At 37.5% G+C, this 19,387-nt stretch overlaps 2 protein-coding genes and 1 non-coding gene across 11 annotated transcripts in view; 2 read left to right on the top strand and 1 right to left on the bottom strand.

The window, feature by feature from the left end:
- Positions 1 to 14,337, bottom strand: part of Vezt (vezatin, adherens junctions transmembrane protein) — a 66,865-nt gene extending 52,528 nt beyond the window's left edge. For 6 of the 8 annotated variants that reach the window (XM_020158127.2, XM_020158128.2, XM_020158130.2 and 3 more), the window contains exon 1: positions 14,181 to 14,337. In XM_020158127.2, the coding sequence (XP_020013716.2) occupies positions 14,181 to 14,216 (36 nt within the window). In that variant the 5' untranslated portion in view covers positions 14,217 to 14,337. Of the gene's footprint in view, positions 1 to 3,834; positions 3,986 to 14,180 lie in introns of those variants that run through there. The other 2 variants (XM_074084158.1, XM_020158129.2) reach the window with 2 other exon arrangements.
- A 233-nt stretch (positions 14,338 to 14,570) lies between these two features.
- The window catches only part of Fgd6 (FYVE, RhoGEF and PH domain containing 6), a 106,765-nt gene continuing 101,948 nt past the window's right edge, over positions 14,571 to 19,387 (top strand). For both annotated transcript variants that reach the window (XM_074084146.1, XM_020158126.2), the window contains exon 1: positions 14,571 to 14,816. In XM_074084146.1, the coding sequence (XP_073940247.1) occupies positions 14,801 to 14,816 (16 nt within the window). In that variant the 5' untranslated portion in view covers positions 14,571 to 14,800. The remainder of the gene's footprint in view (positions 14,817 to 19,387) is intronic.
- Trnaa-agc (transfer RNA alanine (anticodon AGC)) lies at positions 18,224 to 18,296 on the top strand. The gene has a single exon. It is a non-coding gene; the product is annotated as a tRNA-Ala (tRNA).

Genomic DNA, 19,387 nt, shown 5'->3' with positions numbered 1-19,387 from the left:
GAGCCTGACTTACTTTGCTTAACATTTACCTATAAACACTTACTTACAAACAACATAATCTCATTCTTCTTTATGACTAAATAAAACTCCATTGTGTATAGATATATACAAACACACACATACAAACAATACCACATTTTCTTAATCCATTCATTAGTCATGGGGCATTTGGGTTATTTCCAGAGCTTAGCTATTGTGAATAGTGCTGAAATAAAGAAGGGGGTGCAAGTGGCTTTATGGTATCCTGGAGCACATTCTTTTGGGTATATGCCCAGGAATGGTATCTCTGGATCATATGGTAGTTCTGTTTTTAGTTTTTTGAGAGACCTCCATATTGCTTTCCATAATGGTTGCATTAATTTACATTAATGCATAATGTAGAAGTGCTCCTTTTTTCCCACTGGAACTATCACAATACCTGACTCCATACTATACTACAGAGACAGAGTAATAAAAACAGCATGGAACTGGCACAAAAACAGATTCAAAGACCAACAGAAGACCTGGACACAAACCCACACAACTACAGTCATCTGATTTTCAACAAAGGAGCCCAAAATATGTGTTGGGGAAAAGATAGCCTCTTCAACAAATGGTGCTGGGAAAACTGAATTTCACCTTCAGAAGACTGAAACTAGATCAAAGTCTCTCACCTTGTACTAGCATCAATTCAAAGTGGATTAAAGAATTTAATGTAAGATCTGAAATGGTGAAATAACTCCAGGAAAAAACAGGGAACACACTGGACCACAGGCATAGGTAATAACACTATGAAGAAAATCCTAATAGCTCAGCAGTTAAGAGAAAACATTGACAAATGGGACTGCATGAAACTAAAAAGCTTCTGCACAGCAAAGGAAACTTTCACCAGACTGAACAGACAGCCTGCAGAGTAGAAGAAAATCTTTGCCAATTATACATCTGACAGGGATTAATAAGCAGAATATCAGGGACCTCTAAAAACTAACCTCTCAAAGAATCAACACTGAATGGGCAAATGAACTGAACAGACAATTCTCAAAAGAAGTAAAAATGGCCAATAAGCATATGAAGAAATGCTCAACATTTGTGGCCACAAAGGAAATACAAATTAAAACAACACTGAGATTCCACCCCACCCCAGTCAAAATGACTATATCAATAACACAATCTGAGTATTTTTATGTACTAACTTGTCTCATCTCTGCAATAAAACTTTAGGAGGTATGGCTCATTTTAGATATGAGGAAGTAAAAGGCACAGGGAGACCAATTGACTTGCCTAGGGTCACCAGGACAGTTCACTGTGTCAAAAGGATTTGATCTACTCCAGTACATTGCAAATAATTTTGAGTAAACAAGTTCGTTAACTTGATCCAATGTAGAATTGTGTGGAGTTTATTTTTTAAATAGAAACTGGACTTGCAGTTTTTAAACTATTTAGCAGATTAAGTTAGAAAAGTCAAAATAAGCCAACATTTTTTTAAACAATATCTACATTTATCCCTAATTATCTTATTTTTGTTTCAGATATATTAAGAATTCAGTAAGAATAGTTGCTTCAAGCTACATAAGGCTAGATAATGATTGCAAAGATTCTTGGGGACAATAAAAATAATATTCCTCTGTTCTTATAAATTATTTTGAAAACTAGCTCAAAGGGCTTTTGAAACAACTCTTCACATCTGAGAGAAAATTTGGCCAACATATGACATACTGAATTTTCTTAATTTACAGTAAATTCATATAAACAAGTAAAGAAAAAAATTTGAACTATACAAATGAGCAAAGCAGCAAAATTGTTCAAAGGAAAAAAAAATAAAACTGAGTTAATATAAATGAAAAGTTTAAGCTTGGTTGAAGAATGTAAATTAAAACAAAGATATAATTTTTATCTACTAGTTAGCAACAATCATGTTAAATGACAATACTTAATGTTGGCAAAGGTGTGGGAAAGAGATACTTCCTACATTATCAGTGGGAGTATAGGTAGAAAAGTATAAATGCATTTAGCCTATTGTTATAACTGTAAAGCATGCCACAATATACATGAAAGAATACTGAATACTACAAGCATTGAAGAACTCCATTATGGTTTTTTTAAACCCACAAAAGCAAGTTGTATAACATATCCATGTGTATATCATGCTATCATGGACACACACACACAGACACAGTACAACTGCATAGAAAATAACCCAGAAGAAAACATCCCAAAGTGACCATAGTGGTTACTTCTGGAGAGAAAAGGGGAACTGGGGGAAACTAGGGGATTATGGGAGAGCTGATGCTTTCTTTATATCATTCTTCACAATGAGAACTTATTCATGTGTTCTTTATGTGGAAAAAGGTACCCAGGATAGTAATATCTAAAAATACAGGTGCCCAATTAAGTGTCAGTTTAGAATAGAATGATCTTGAGCTTTTTTCCATATCAGAATTAATGATCTACCTTAATTATTGCACATTCCTTCATTTAAAATGTCAGTACTATATCAAAACCACACTATTAGGTCTGGCAAAATGCAAACCATTGCCAATGTTATTTGGGCTTGGTGGTCTATAGTAAACACACAAGCAACAGGAGAACAGGCACACTAGCTATACAGAAAGCAACCTGACAAACTCTGCAGTGTTTGATAAGTAACTTTGTTAATGCAGACCTCCCACCTATATGAATCTGCGCTCATCCTGGTTCAAAGGACCAAGAATGATTCCCATTCCCAAGGTACAGAATTCACCAGGTAACTTTCCTTTAAAAATGTGCACCAACTTTTTATTTCTTCAGAAAAAAAGCACTATATATGGTTCAAAGTAAATTACATATTTTCAAAGCTTCAAACATGCCAATAGAACCTCTAAAAAATCCTGCATAAAGTAAAATCTTTACAGAAAGGACATCTGTAATTAAAGGGATGTGATAGGAGAATATGTGCCTGCAAATCATTATTAGTTATGTTAAAACATTAAAAAATCTTTTTATCAGGGCTGGGGGCATGGCTCAAGTGATAGGGCACCTGACTAGCAAGAATAAGGCTCTGAATTCAAACCCTGAAAAAACAAACAAACAAACAACATCTTTTATCTTTGAATATAACTTAATGCCACAGGTTTAAACCTGGGTGTGGCAGCACAAGCCAGCTACTTGGGAGGATGAGATGGGACGACTGCTTGAGCTCATGGATTTGAGACCAGCCTGGGCAACATAGGGAGGTCTTTTCTCAGGAAACAAGTCATAGGTGTAAAATTGATTATTACAGATAAAACAGCAATTCTCTTTTCTGGAAAATACCTGAAAAAGATAAACACTTGTTGTCAATTGCTATGCTTTGCTCATTCATTGCAGGCTAGCTTCAAACTACCATAAAACTAACTGATGAGGAAAACTATCATTACTAAATTATGCAAGGTGGTAATTTTCTCAATTTTTAATGGAGAACAAATTTAAAGAGCTAAAACTCTCAAAATTAACAAAATCTTACAATGGCAAATGAATTTTCCCAATACTATTAATTATATTAAATATGTTGAATTTCCATAGAAACTAATATATATTCACTTTTCTTTAATTCAGTACATAATCAGAAGTATAGTGTGAAATCAACTACTTACTGCCTTCCCCTCCTGTAAGCCTTGAATAATATCATAGGCCAGTACCTTGCAAAATTAAAGATATTATAAAATAATAGGAAATATTTTTTAGAGTTTACACATTTCAACATAATTTCTAAAATAATATTCCAGAAGCCCCAAATCCAAGTATTAGTTGTTCTTCAACAGCAAAGAAAAATCTAATCATGGAATTAAAAAAAAGATTAAAAGGGTCCATAAAAATCAGTCCAACTCCACTACTCACAGACAACATAGTGCTAATTTCTTCTCAGTTATCCTAGATGAAAAATCTATTGCTTCTTGTTCACATTCTCTTTCTGATCCACACACTTCTTCCTGTGATGATTCCCACTTGTTTCTCTAGAACTACAGAACAAAATGGCCACTGGATTGAAGGGCGTGCCTTTGTCATTACTAAGCATTTTCCTATCAGAAGCATCTCTTAAAAAAAAAAAAAAAATCCCTCAACATTATTTCTTCAGCGCTACTATTACTGCAGAAGGTACAAAGGAGGGTGGGGTTTGTAAGGCGCCTTTCAAAGGATGTTAGTTAGTATTAGTGTATTTTTAAAGCTCTTTTATTTTTTATAACCCTGTAGGACAGATAAGTCATATATTCATACATTTTTCTGGCTGCAGGATTTTGTATTTTTTCATTGAAATGCATCTTACCCAATTAATCTTACATGGAATGCTACAGACAGCAAAAATTTTTTAAATGAATAATTTTTAAGGTCTTTGTACAACAGTCTCTAAGTCCAAAAACAATAAAAATCAAGCATACTCATCAAAAGAAAGACTATAAGATACAAAGGGAGAACACTGACTTATGCAGTTTGTAAACTCAACTAACTAAAAATACAGATCAATCTTAACTAGGAAGAGAAAAGAGGACAATGGTGGATTGAGCTCTCCCTGCTTCTGAAGACAGCCACTCTTCATATTATTCAAAATCTGGTTAATTAACTAGTATATACTGGGTAAAATAAGGTGAAGAAGTAAAACTTCACATTTTTAGCTGCTTTTTAAAAAATGGGTCAGAAGGTCAAATATATTTGACACAATGTTGAGTCTGAGAAGAACATGCAAAAAACATTAAAATAGGTTTGGAAAGCTGGTCACAGTGATACATGTCTGTAATCTAAGCACTAGGAAGGCTGGGGGTAAAGGGAGGAAAGGATCAGTAGTTTCAGGCCAGCATGGACAATATAATGAGACTGTTTCAAAAATCTGCCTCACCACCCCTTGACCCAGGGGGAAAAACACCAAAAAAATTTGTGTATTAAGAGATCATATCAACTTTATCTTTTTCTTCACTATCCCAAATTTAAAAATCAAACAAAACAAAAAAGTTAAAACTGAAAAGGAAAGACAGAACTTGTGGTTCTGTGAAGAGATAAAAAGATCTTTCTCTCAAAATGACATATTATTTCCTTTCATAGAAAGAGAGAGGGTCTGTAAGGAAAAATAAAGCAAGGTCAGGGCAAGACATGTATTTCTGCAGAAGACATTTTCATAAAGGTCTTAAAGTGATATGAAATTAAAGGTCATGGATCAAGCTGCAAAATCTCCATAATAAGATACAGGTTGTTATAGTCTATCAGGTCAGAAATTACAATGCAGAGTGAAAAATAAAGTACATTTTGACTTGCTGATTTGGGGTGGGAATAACAAGAAGAAGACTCCGTGGATACTATATAAGCAATACTTGAAAATCTAGAGGCAATGAAGTTAGTACATTGCCTTTACCTTGCAGCATTTTCTTCTTCTACATCTTTAAGGCATGATTTGCATCTAGGAACTTGGGGAACACTTGGTACAGAAGCAGAGAAAACTAAAATTGAGCCAGGGTTTCTAATCTAAAAATAGATTGGAAATGAGTAGAATACCTTCCTGTGTTTCCTAATTAATGGAAGCCTCTATGGGCCTAATTTCACTTACTTAATCCACAAAATAGTTTCAGATCTCCTAGAAAAGATTTAAGAAAATTTCACACTAAAGAATGATCTGGTATAAAAGATGATCTTGTCACAATTGGGAAACAAGCTCAAGAGAAATTAAGTGATTCATTCAGAATCTCATTGCTAACTAATGTAAGACAACCTCTTGACTCACAGACTAGTCCTCTTTCTACAGTGATTTTTAAAAAGTGAAAACTCTTAATATAATTGTACAACGTACCAAGGTAACCAGAAAAAATAATGTGGGCAAAACCTGATGTAGTGGTACCTGCCTATAGTACCAGCCCTTGACAGGTTGAGATTACTTAAATCCAGGAGGTTCAGGCCAGCCCGGGCAACAAAGCAAGACCCCCAACTCAAAAGAAAAAAACAAAAATGTAAGCACAACATGTATCATAGCTTGAGACAAAGGCACTTGCATTTTAATTAATGCAACATAATACATAAAAGAGGGCTGGGAATGTTGCTTGGTGGTAGAGCACTTGTCAAGCATGCATGAGGCCCTATTCTATTGCATCCCCAGAATCACAAAATGAAGCAAAACATAAAAGATACTATTTATTATCCTTTCAAATGCTTAAATTTTAAAAGGATAAAAAAATTTAGAAATCTATATTGGAGCTTTAAAGATAGGTGAAGAAACCAAAACCATAAAATACAAGTCAATGTGTTCCACAAGAATTATTATAATTCATATTAAACATGTAGTTTCTTCTGCCATATTTAGTGACAAACTAGCTTTAGTCTTAATGGCTCATCTTTTATGCCAGTAGGGTTATAACTTAATAATTCCATTAATAAATTTTTTTTTCTATTACAGATAGTGATAAGGTGAATTTTGCTGTTTCTAATCTCAGCTATTACTTGGAACTAGATTATTTTTTTAAAAAATAAGACTTTAGGGCTCTATATTCTACAAACTGAAGCAGAAGACATATTTTAAGGAAAAGCTATAAATTTCGTATGTATAATTATTCCAGGCAGCAAGCTCCATCATCAAAATAGCAAATATGGTCCATGTGTACATTCACAGTCAATAATGCAAGCAGAAAAGAATCTACAATAACACTGAAGAAAATGCCTTATTGCTTATAGAGACGTGTAATAATCCTAAAAAATACAAAGAAAGGAGGGTCCAGAGCAGTGGCTCATACCTGCAATCCTAGCTAAGGGGGAGGCAGAGATTCCGAGGACTGTGGTTCCAGGCTAGCCCTGGGGAAAAAACCTGAGATCCTACCTGAAAAATAACTAAATCAAAAAGGGCAGAGGATGTCATTCAAGTGACAGACCACTTGTCTAGCAAGTTCCAGGCCCAGAGGTCAAACCCCAGCACTACCAAAAACAAAACAAAAACCAAACAAACAAACAAAAAAGGGGTGGGGTGGGGTGGGGCATTACTCTAGCAAGAGAGGGATCTTGTAGACTTGGTTTTTTTTGGTGGTACTGGGGTTTGAACTCAGGGCTTCATATGACTGGGGGTTTTGTGAGAGTCATTTCCTCTCACTTAATTGACTTAGTGCTATGAGCAAAAAAAAAAAAAAAGCACCAATGCTGAACATACTGTCAACAAAGGACTAATATTTAACTACTCATGATAAGTACAAGGATGTAGGAGGCAAAGAGATCATGATAAAGGGGGAAAAATTATTTTTCTCACTCAGGAACAAAGGAAAAGAGGGAAAATAAATTCAAACAAATACCAAAAACCTTTGCCAGTAGAGTTCAACTACAGAGAATAAGGTTACCAAGAGCAGAGATTTGAGGAGACTATAACAGTTCTCTGGAGACAGGCAGGGTAGAACATGCCTGCAATTCCAGCACTGAGGAAGTTGGGACAGGAAGATCCCAAGGACAGCCTGGGCTACATAGAGACCCTGTCTCAAAAAACAAAAGAGGTCCCTTGAGGACAGTATTGTCACTATAAAAAGTAATTTACAAAGAAATGGTTTACACAGACAACAAATAACATAAAGCAGTATTGTGTAGTTATTTTCCCCTCTAAGAATAGCAGGGTTTAACAGACAATGGAATGACCCAAAGTTTCTGCAATTAATTTATAGTGAAGAGATATAAAAGTTAAGAAAGAGCAACATCAGAACTTTAACCTTCTTAAGGTGACTGGGGAATTCTATCTCTCAAAACATCTTAATTAATGTTATAACAACAATAAAACTTGGTATTTCAGTATTTATTTTGCTTAACACTCACATTAGACATGGCATCCATTATTTTCTGAATCTTTTCTGCTATTTAGCCAGAGAGAGAGGTCCAAGACTCTTTGTCCTTAGAGTAGGAGTCTGTGGAACAAATCTGCTTAAAATAAATTATCTTAAAGAAGGAAAAGTCAGGCTGCAATACAATGGAACTAACCTTGTAAATATACAGGGAATCTGGCCCTGATGAATTGAAGGTAGTGAGACTCTAGGGCAAGGACCCAGAATTGGCCTGAGAGCTTTACTCTTCCTTTCCTCCCTTAGTCCTTCACGATCTTACAGTGTATGCTTGCTGCTCTCAGACTAGGATTCAATGCCAGTCTCAGGCATGGCCAAAACTATAAGAAAATATAGGTACAAGAAACCTAGAACAAGATTGGAACTTAGGAAATGAAACTTAGAACAAGATTCCTTGAAAGGCTTTTAAGAGAAGGGATGCTGCTGGGATACTTTTCAAAACTTTGATTTAAGTTTAATTTTAATGTGGCATGTGACCCTGTGTAAGTCTCGACATAAATGAGCCTGATTTCTAACTGAAAATCATTAAAGTAATAGTATTACAACAAGTACACCAAAAATATCACAAAGGCAGGTAAGCTACATTTGACATTTTCCAAGTTATCTTGCGACTAGGATTCCTCCAATTAGGAAGAAAGGTTGAGGAGAAATAGAGATCCACTTCATGTACCAGCCCTCTACCTCTCTCTCTCCTTCTTAATCTTTGCATAATGACCTTTTTTCTTTTTTTAGTGGTAGTACTGGCGTTTGAACTTAGGAGCCTCAGTCTTGCTAGCCAGGTGCTTTATTTGAGCCACGCCCTCATTCATCCCTTTTTGCTTGTTATTTTTGAGACAGGATCTTGCTTTCCGCCCTGGCCCTCTATGGACCATGACCCTCCCTTTTGTGCTTCCTTGTGGTAGCTGGGAATGACAGCCTTGACCAGTCATTGGTTGAGATAGGGTCTCTAGAACTTGAAGTTTTTATCCAGGGCAGCCTCAAACTCAATCTGATCCTCCTGATCTCACCCTCCTTACCACCACACTGGCCTAGATAGAAACCTTGATAGTGCTCAATACTCAAAATTCTTTAACAATAATTTAATCACTAATTCCCTGCATTAAGTGCCTTTCTGATTATGGGAGATAGATGGGTTTTTGTTTTCTGCCCTAGGGTATCTGACTGATACAATACTTAGTATCTAAAAATGGCTGATTTAGCAATACTCAAAATACATTACACTGAATAAGGAATCAAGTGGTAGTTGGCAAGGAAACATTGTGCCCAATAAGCACAGGTCTGAAAAAGAGCTTATTGAAAATGATCATTTATAAAGCTATAAGCAGCACTGAAGCAGGCAACAGGGGATAATAAAGCATCAGAGAACTATAGCAAGAGCAGGAAATATTCCTTTTGTAGGCCTACAGACCAACGGAAAGAAGTAGTATAACTGAAGCCCTGTCAGGATTAAAGCTAAGAGAATACCTGTGCCTTCCCAGATGGGGACATAGTTCAAGTGATAGAGCACTGCCTGGCAAGCAGGAGACCCAGAGTTCAACCCCCAGTACAACAAAAAAAGAAACAAAAAAAAGGAGGAATGTAATCACTACCAAATGGTAGCCCCGCAGGGAAGGAACAAGAAGGATAACCATCCAGGTATCTCTGGAGCTTTCTTCTTTTACCCACTGATTTGTAGGTCCATCCCACTGGGTGAACCCAATCCAGGAGGCAAGAATATGTAGGTGATATGGCCCATAATGGTGAGGGTGGGGAAAATATGCAGAACATCACCAATCATAACACCAACCCCTAATCCGTACTCCTGGATAGTAAATAAATCATGGATTAAAGAAGAAATCAGAATTAAAAACTGTGAGACAAGCTACTCATGAGGTACAGCCAAAGCAGTAGTTACATGAAGATGTATAGTCTTATAAAATACATAAAAGCAGAAATTTAAAAAATTTAAAAATCACTACAAATTCAATTGAGCTGATAAAACCAATAGCCAGTTCTTTGAAAAGTCTGATAAGTAAAAACTCTGGCAAACCTATACAAGATAAAATGAGAAGGCACAAATAAACATAGTATGTAATAAGATCTAATAGTGTTATAAATGAGACTAAAATAACCACTAAGATCAGTTTATACTAATAATTTTGAAAACCTAGCCATAAAGCAATTTGTTGGAAAAATTTAATAAATGACATTTACTGAATGCTTATAATGTGCCAGGTACTCATCTAAGTAATTCATTAAATATTAAGTTATTTAATACTCACAACCATTCTATGAGATAACTATTGTTGCTTCTATTTACTATTTAGAAAATTGAGGCTTAGACAAGTTATGTAACTTGCCCAAAGTCCCAGTAACTAAAAAATAGCTAAGCTAGGATTTCTAAGGCTGTCCAGGTCTAGAACACATAGCTTTATATTACAGTTTTTTGGAATAAAAGAAATTATCAAAATATAATATTGTAACTGAGCAATATCATAAAAGAAATTGAACTGACAGATAATGTCTACTCCCCTTCTCCCCAGCAAAGGCCTAGATCCTTCAATGACCAACTTTTACTTAGCTATACACTCAAGGAAGAGATAATTCCTATTTTGTAAAATCAGTACTGCCAGAAAGAGATGGGAGGTTGCCTGATTTTTATTGAGAAGGCAGGCAATAGGAGGCTGCGGGTATAGCTCAGTAGAAGACATGCACCAAAAAAAAGAAAAGAAAAAAAAAAAAAAAGAGGCAAGTAACAAATGTTCATGGATTAGAAGATTCAAAATTAAAAAGACATCAAGTTTCCCCAAATTAATCTATAGATTCAAAGCAATCCCTATCAAAACCTTAGGAGACTCATCTTAAAATTCATAGGGAAATGCAATGTATCAAGAATAGTCAAAGGCACAATAATGAAAATAGGATATAAACATTAAAAAACAACAACAACAAAGATAATTGGGTATTGTGGCCACTGCCTGTAATCTTAGTACTCAGAAGGCTGAGAAAGGAGGATCTCAAGTTTGAGGCCAGCCTGGGCTGCACAGGGAGACCTTGTCTCAAAACAAAACAAAATAAAGAAAGAAAGAAAGAAGGAAGGAAAAAAGGTACTTTGTTTTATGACAAAGGTAACACACATTTCAGCAGGAAAAGGAATGTCTTCAATAAATGGTGCCAGGTGACCTGGATATCCATGTGAGGAAAAAAATATGATACTTGATACCATATAAAAATCAGTTCTAGGAGGATGGCAGATCTAAATGCAAAATGTCAAATAACCTTTCAGAGAAAACACCTTTGTGACCTTGAGGTCACAAAGTAAATATTCCTTGAATCACTAACCATAAAAGGGGGGGGAAGTTAACTAATAAATTTAAGAGCTTCTGTTCTTTGAAATTATCAAGAAAATGCAGAAGCCAATACATCAGAGAGATCTGGGGTGCACATGTCCAATTAAGGACTTGTAGCCAGTGCATGTAAAGAATTTCTTTAAATCAGTAATAGAAAAATATACAATTGGTCTGTAAACATACTATTAAACACCTTAACTTCCTTATCAAGGAAATACACATTAAAACCACAAGAAGATACCAGGACTAGCCACCAGAATAATAAAAGAAGACTGAAATTATCAAGTGCTGGTAAGGATGTGGAGCTAGGAGAGCCCTCATATACAGCAGGCAAAAGTATAAAGTTAGCATTAGCCACATGGAAATATTTGACAGTATCTGTGGAGGCAAATATATGTATTTCCTGTGACTTAGTAATTCCACTTTTAAGTGCATACTCAACAGAAATACATTTAACAAAACACATACTAAAAGGTAGTTGTTTCAAGGAAGAACTACCAAATGCTTATCTTCAGAAGAACGTATTTAAAAATACTCATAGGCAATGGAATACTTGGCTGAAATAAAATGCTGGGATGACAATAAGGATGAATCTCACAAGTACTGGCGGAGGGCGTGTGTGCCCAGCACAAACACAAAGAGCATGCAAATAGAACCAAATAGAGTGTAAACTATACACAAAACTATCTAGGTTAGTTATTACAAGCCTGAATAATGGTTATCTTGGGGGTGGAGAGTACAGACTAAAGAGCAGCAGGAAGGAGCTTCTAATGCCAGTGATGTTGTTTCTTGATCTGGATGCTGGTTACATGGGTGTGTTCAACATGTGAACACAAGTCAATTGTGCACAGTCCTGTGTATACTATACTGTAATAAAAATTAACATGTATGATAAAGACTGCAGACTTAGTAATATATGAAGAACTTATGTAAATCAATTTTAAAGAAACTAGACTAGGGGTATAGTTCAAGGGTAAAGCACTTACTTCAAAGGCCCTATGTTCAATCTCCAGCACCAAAAAGGTGACAAAAAAAGAAAAGCTAGCGTCCAAAAGAGAATGGGCAAACAAAAAGGAAGAGAAATGCACAATGAAATAAAAATGACTAATAAATGGAAAAAAAAAAAGTAAATTACAATAACATGCAATTATTGCCAGGCATGGTGGCACAGGTACTCAGGAGGTTGAGGCTAAAGGATGGCAAGTTCTAGACCAGATGGATTACATAACAAGACCCTGTTTCAATAACCCCAAACCCTCAGGGGAATAAAAAGTCTTCAAAGAGTGATGAATGGAAAAAGATTCATGATAAATTTAAGTGAAAAATACTACTCTTCCTAGTATATCTTTTGTATTAAAATATCACACTCAAACACACATCTGAATTAAAAAAAAAAACCCTGTAAGAGCATATACAATACTGTTAAGAGTGGTCATCTTTGCAAATTGCTGGTGGCTCATGCCTGTAAATCCTAGTTACTTGGGAGACTGAAATCAGGAGGATCAAGGTTTGAGGCCAGCTCTGGCATATAGTTCCGTAGACTTTATCTCCAAAATAATCAGATCAAAATGGACTGGAAGTGTATCTAAAGTGACAAAATGCCTGTTTTGCAAGCATGAAACCCTGAGTTCAAACCCCAGTATCACCAAAAAGAAAAACAAAGTGTCTACCTTTGGGTGGTAGGAAAATGGACAATTTAAATTTTTTGGCTTATTTTCTAAAACAAAATGGTTTTTGAGCACTTATTACTATTATATTCAGAATCAAAGAAAATAATAGAGTAAAAAATTACAGCCATCCTGTTTCCATTACTCTAAACATTTAAGTAATACAGATTTGTCTCTTCTTCAACTCCCACATTCAACCTATAGCCATTTCCTTGATTTTACCTTAGAAATGCCTGTCCAAGTCATTCATTAATTTCTCCAGATCCAGACTATTATAGTAAAATGGTCACATTTCCCATTACTTCTGTATTGTAGCCACATCAAACCAGTTTACATAGCAACCGTCCACACTGCAATCACTAAAAGTGCACACCAGGTACGTCCACACCTCCCATCCTTTTGGCGTGCTTTTGGCATCCTCAAAACTCTTTTCCTGTAATACACGTTCTCCCTTCCATCCTAATTCGATTGATTCACAGTTCAAGATTTAGGTGGCAAGAACAGACAGCCATTTCCAAATCAATCCTCCAATGAAAGTTGCTCCAGATTTCAACACTGTACTATACCTCGCCCTTCCGTTGTATAGTATGGGCCATTTCTTTCTTTTTCCTTTTTTAATTTCTTAAAATCTAGTTGGATCAGTGAAAAGTAAAGCGTACATATGCAATACATACATACAGGGGGCGTTTTGACCCGTCTAATGGGTAAAAAACGCCATCAAAGACACTCGCTTGATTTTTTAAAAATTCAAGATGGCAGAGAACGTCTTAAAATAGTCCTACACAAAAGCACTCCCATCCGGGGCTGCTATTCGGAAGAACTGGCTACACCTAGTGCCAAGAGCAAAGGACAAAAGAATGGAACCTGAATGCTGAGATTCCCAGGCCCTAAGCATCACCCATCGCAGGTCCCACGCCCGTGGACTTTAATCCCTAGTAGAAAAAACAAGAACCTGAAGCCTTCACTCCCAAGACCACACCTGGCTGGTGACCGTGACCTGAGGCACTTCTGGATCCTGATGCCAAACTACTCCGGAAGAAACAGGGGGAGGTTAAGATGTTTTAGTGAGTGTCTAAGACGCACCTTTCGACCCCGCCCCGCCAAGGTGCGGTCCGGGTGGGGCAGCCACCCCGGGGAAGGAATGAACAAGGCTCCCACCAAGGGCTGGGCAACCAGGCTCCAAATGGGAATTCGGGGCGGGCCTGAGGCCGAGGCCAGCGCGGCTAGGGCCCCTGGGGCTACACCTGTCAGGCTGCAACCGGTACTAGGCCCCGAAATCGCCGAGGTTCGGTGGTCCAGGCCTGCGGGAGCGCGTCAGCCTCGGGATCTCCTACCTTCCTTGCTTTCCCTTTTCGTCTTTCTTAAACAAAGGCAATCCACACTCACCGCCATCTTCCCCTTACCTCAAAAACTACCTCTTCGTCAAACTCCGGTGTCATCCTTCTCCGCCATGCCACCCACCTCAGCACGATGGGAAATGAAGGCAGGAGAGGCAGGCAGCACCGAGCTTCTGCTCCTGCAGGTCCCGCGGGTCTTGACGACTACATTTCCCGGCATGCCTAGCGGCCCACGCCCCTTTCTAGGCTGCTTATTGGAGCAGAGGGCGAGCGTGTGGGCGGGAAGGGCGGGAGCGGGAAGAAGTTCCAGCTCTCTGATTGGAGAAAGCTGAGGCTTTTGTCTGCCTTTTACAGCCGTGGATCGCAGGGGGCGCCTGGAGCACAGATTTCCCCCCCGCCCCCCTCTGGCGTGGGGCGCGCGCCCGCGGAGCCGCTGTAAGCTCAGCGGGGCGGCGCTCGCGCTCGCTCGCCAGCCGCTTGGAGGCTCGCGCCCGGGGAAGCGCCGGGTCGCTGGAGCAGGCTGCATCCTTTGTGCGGCGCTCCGGCTGCGCCGCGCGGAGCCACGGAACGGAATGTGGGCGCTGCGGAGTCTTTTTTCTTCAGCCCAAACTCTGGAAACAATGGACTGAAAGTGGGGAACATGGACTGAGGAGCCCGAACGAGGAAGCGAACTGCGCGGGGCAATCATGACTTCTGCCGCCGGTAAGTGGCCGCGCTCGCGCCGCTGGAAAGTTTGTAGCGAGCGCCGGTAAGGCTTGGGCTTGGCGAACAACTTTCTCCGCCGGGACAGGCGAGTCGTGTGGCCTCCACCTTACCGAGTACCTCGGCCAGTGCGGGGCAGGTGGGGTTCGGGGCCGGGTTTGCGTGTCCCTTCCTGCCGAGAGGACTGGCGGATCCCTGGGGACCTCCCTTTACCGGGACACCTGGGCAGGGGAGCTGTGCGCCAGGTGAAACGCAGCATGGAGAGCATTCGCTCATCTCTCCAAGTTGAGCGACTTTGCCTTTGAGAATCGTGTAGATTCCCATGTTAAGATAGCAATTATTCTAGGAACAAGCTGCGCTCTCCGCGAGTTAACGCCATCACTAGGCAGAGTCGCCTTAAATTTAACATGGACTGGAAACTCTGACCATTTATTAAAGAGGCTTAAACATTGTTACTCATGGGTTTGTGGTTTCCTTTCTTTCTTTCCTTTTTTTTCCCACTGTTACCTGAGTGGTAGAAAAGAAGGTTTGCCGAAAGCAATTTTTTGCTCATCTTCACCCAATTTCTTTTGGAATTTTTTTTTCCTGTTTCTACCTGATTTAGTTTAAACAAAGCCGTGTTTTCTGTCTGCCTGCTATAGACATTCTAATGACAAAGCCTTCACTTACCTTTGTGTGGATTTTAAGCAGTTCTGGACTTGTATTGCTGAACATTCTTAAGGAAAAATTTTTATTTTCCAAAATAATGACCTAAGTGGTGTTGTAGTCGCTTTATGTTAACATTCGATAATTTTAAAACCAGAGCTTAAATTTTTTTTTTTTGTATTGCTGAGGATCGAACCCAGGGCCCAGCACATGCTAAGCAAGCACTCTACCACTGAGATACACCAGAAACCTCTAAAGTATTGTTTCTTAGTGTTTTGTTCATGTTGAAAGAAACTTTGATTAGAAATTTTATAGTAAAATAGTTTAAAGCTTCCCCTCAAAGTAACTTCTAGCAGTTACATTTTCGTTGCTTTTCTTGGCATTTGTTTAAAATTCCTGCAACATTAAACTGTCAAACAGCACTCGAAATATTCTGATTTGTATTATTTCTAAAGAACATCCATTGGAGTGTAAGCATAATCAGATTAGAACTGATCAAGCAAGAAGTTAGCCAATAGAAATAAGGAAGCAAGGAGTTCAGTATTCCTGTAAAGAAATATTGTGGCTGGGTTTTGAACTCAGGGCCTCACACTTAGGTTCTACCGCTTGAGTCATTCCTCCAGTCCATGGATCTTTTTGATATGTATGTAGTCAAATTATTTCATGAACTCTTTTCTACTAAAGGGAGGCTTTCCACTTACATAATGAATTATTTTCATCCTCAATTTCTGTGCCTCACCTTTGTTTAAGTTTTCTTTATTCCCAAACCAATATAATTAAATTAAAAGATTTTCAAATTTTATATTGGGGGCAGTACTGGAGTTTGAATTCAGGGCTTCCTAGGCAGGCCCTCCACCCCTTGAGCCACACCTCCAGTCCATAAATTTAAAAATTCTTCCAGTCAATGATAGTCGTTCCCTTTTTTGGGGATGTCAAATATACTTAAACTATTCATAGGTCATATGTATCTGCTTTCAATTCTGATTCTAACATTTTGTAATGGATAGGTACAGAAGCTTTTGACATTTTATATTATGTAAATCTGACTTCTAGGTCCCAGGCTGAAGTTTATGATTCTTTCATTTGAATTACCCTGGAATTATGTAAGCTATTTTTGTATTTTATCAACTTTACAATTAAAAAAATCCACAGACATTTTTGTGGTGTTTGAAAGGACACTTCCTGTGTCTAGCTGAGTTAGTTGTGTTTTGAGCATGGCTCTCTGAGAAGCATTAACTACTTTTTTGCTCACCCATCTGATAGGATTTGTTATAATTCTTTCTTATGTGTAGTTGGGGAATATGGAAGAGAACTGGGTTTTTATTTCCACCCCATTTTAATAAAGTTACGTATATATCATTCTTATAAGCTAACTATGGTGCTGTTTTGACATAGTAGTCAAAATTATTAAAACTTTTGGGAAAGTTATTTGCCATTGGGGAAGGGGATGTTTGTTTTGAGTCTAATCTGTTGTATTTGGGAAGATTGGTTAAATTTAAGAAAATAAGAAGAATGTGATAGAACATCTAAGTTGTATTTATCCTGAAGAAGAGCTTGCTTTGATTTTTTTTTTCTCCTGCATCTGTGAATGGACCCTTCATAGGAATTTTAGAATTATTCTATAGAGATTTATATAATTTTAGAATTATATAAAAAAGGAGAGAGAATTATAAGTACATATTTTGTATCTTCTTGAGCAGGTGCGGGTCACTGTCTCTTAATGCCTGTGTTTTGCTTTTTGGCTGGTCCAAGAGCTAAGAGAGTGTGTATGTGAACACAGCCATCTGTGTGTAACCGATGACAAGCGTGTTTATAGTAGTAAAATGGTACTAGTACTTTACTTTTTTACCTTATATTTCCCTGGAGCTAAACAGCTGTGTAAACAAAAGATTTGCTGCGTTGCTGTAAAAAACCCTTGGGTCTGACTATTGATACAGTATTAAGATCCAAAGGTGCTGGGTTCATTTTCCATCATTATGTACTTATTTCAAGAGTTTGACACTGGAGAAGACCATAATATAATGGCTTATTATATTTTTGAGTTGTATGCTTTTAATATTCATCAAAAATAATAATGAATTTGGGATGTTGACTTGGTAAACACTTGTTCATATTAGTAAAGAATTATTCAATAATCCTATTGAAATTGACTCTGCTCCCTTTTCAAAATATGATTTGATGTTAAATTGAAATGTTAAGTATTTTTTTAAAACGGAATTTCCTGTCACTGAGATACATTAAAGAGTCTGTGTGTGTGGCAGTTGGTGACTCTCAGGCTGTGTTTTAAGCATTGAGATATAGCAGTGAATGAGCCAAGGTAGCTGCCCTCCTGGAGCTTGCCTTCTAGTGGTCAAGACAGACAAAGGTACAATGGAGAATAGTAACACAGGACAGAGGCCACAACGGATCAGATCTCCTGAAGCAAATGTCTTAAGAGTTAAAATCTCAGACTCATAGAGGCTGTAGAGGAAAGGAAGGCATCCAGGTCTACACAAAGGGACAGAGTTAGGTCAACCAACCCCCCTGAGTTATGTTGTTGGCTTCCTCTAGTACACAGGTAACCAACAGTGGCAAGCCCAAGTTCATATTTATTTAATTCAGTGAGTATCCTTTAAGGAAAGGCTTTAGGAACATAATGCTGTGCTGTATTTATTGGGAACCATCCTCAGCTCATATGTAGTTAATTTAATTTCTGTGACACTAAGAACAGGAATTTATGTTCTTGTCTTGGAAACAGACTCAAAAAAAAAAAAAAAAGGGCTGGCAGAATAGCTCAAGTGGTAGAGCGACTGCCTAGCAAGCATGAGGCCCTGGGTTCAAACCCCAGTACTACCAAAAAAAAGGAAAAGACTGACATTGGTACCAGAGAGATTAATAAAATAGTTTAGGCAGACTGAGGCAGGAGGATCTTGGATTTGAGGCCAGCCTGGGCTAAATATCAAGATCCTATCTCCAAAAATAAAAACATAAAATAAAATAAAATAAAAAATTAAGATTAAACTGAAAAGCAAAAAGGAATTGGTTAAATGAAGCTTCTGACTGTGTTCCAAGGTTAAGCAAGTCAAAGATTAATTAGATGAGATGAGTTTTTTAAATTGCGATAAAACATACATAATATAAATCTGCTATCTTAACCATTTTTAAGCATACAGTTCAGAAATGTTGTTTACCTTGTTATAGTGGCATCTCCAGAACTCTTTTTTCATCTTAGAAAGTCTTTCAAAATTCCCAAAGGTAGGACATTTTGATGATAGGAATGAAATGACAGGGTGTCAGTTTTTATTGAGCAAGATGGAAGGTGAGGGAGAGTCCTAGGGCATTCATCCTTTTTACTAAGACTTGATTTGATAGATCAAGTTTAATTTAACAGACCAGTATAGCAGTCTTTATCACTAGCCTTTGAAGGGTTTTGTAATGATTTTCTGCCTTACAAAAACCTCAAAGTTCATACCATGCTTCTTGAACAGGTAACTAAAGTTTGTCTACTTTGGGAATTGGTATTATTTTGAAAACTTTGTTGTCTTCCTTACTGATGATAAATAATCTTAAGCCTAGGAATTGAGTACAAAGGTATTTGTTATATTATGTCAGCTGTACACATAGTATTAGAGGTTTAGCAAATTCTTCCTTGGTTGGGAAAAGGAAGTAAAGCACCCTACTCATTTTTTTCCCCCTTTTTACTCAGTTCTATGTAATATCTTCCTGAGCATTGTGACTAATTTCCTTTGTTGAAAAGAAAATCAGCTCCAAATAAAATATCAAAGCATCTATGTGTTCAAGTAAATTAAACAATGTCCAGTGGTCTTTCGTAGCACATTTTTGAGACTTTTTTTTCTTGGTAAATAAGGTTTTTATTAAGTATTAGGTCCTATTGAAGGAACAAACATAACTATGAGAAGTATAAGATAAAACATGCTTGACCTCAA

The sequence above is a fragment of the Castor canadensis genome, chromosome 8, assembly GCF_047511655.1.
Source record: "Castor canadensis chromosome 8, mCasCan1.hap1v2, whole genome shotgun sequence".
NCBI classification, from domain to species: domain Eukaryota; kingdom Metazoa; phylum Chordata; class Mammalia; order Rodentia; family Castoridae; genus Castor; species Castor canadensis.
This window is presented reverse-complemented; position numbering and strand designations above follow the sequence as displayed.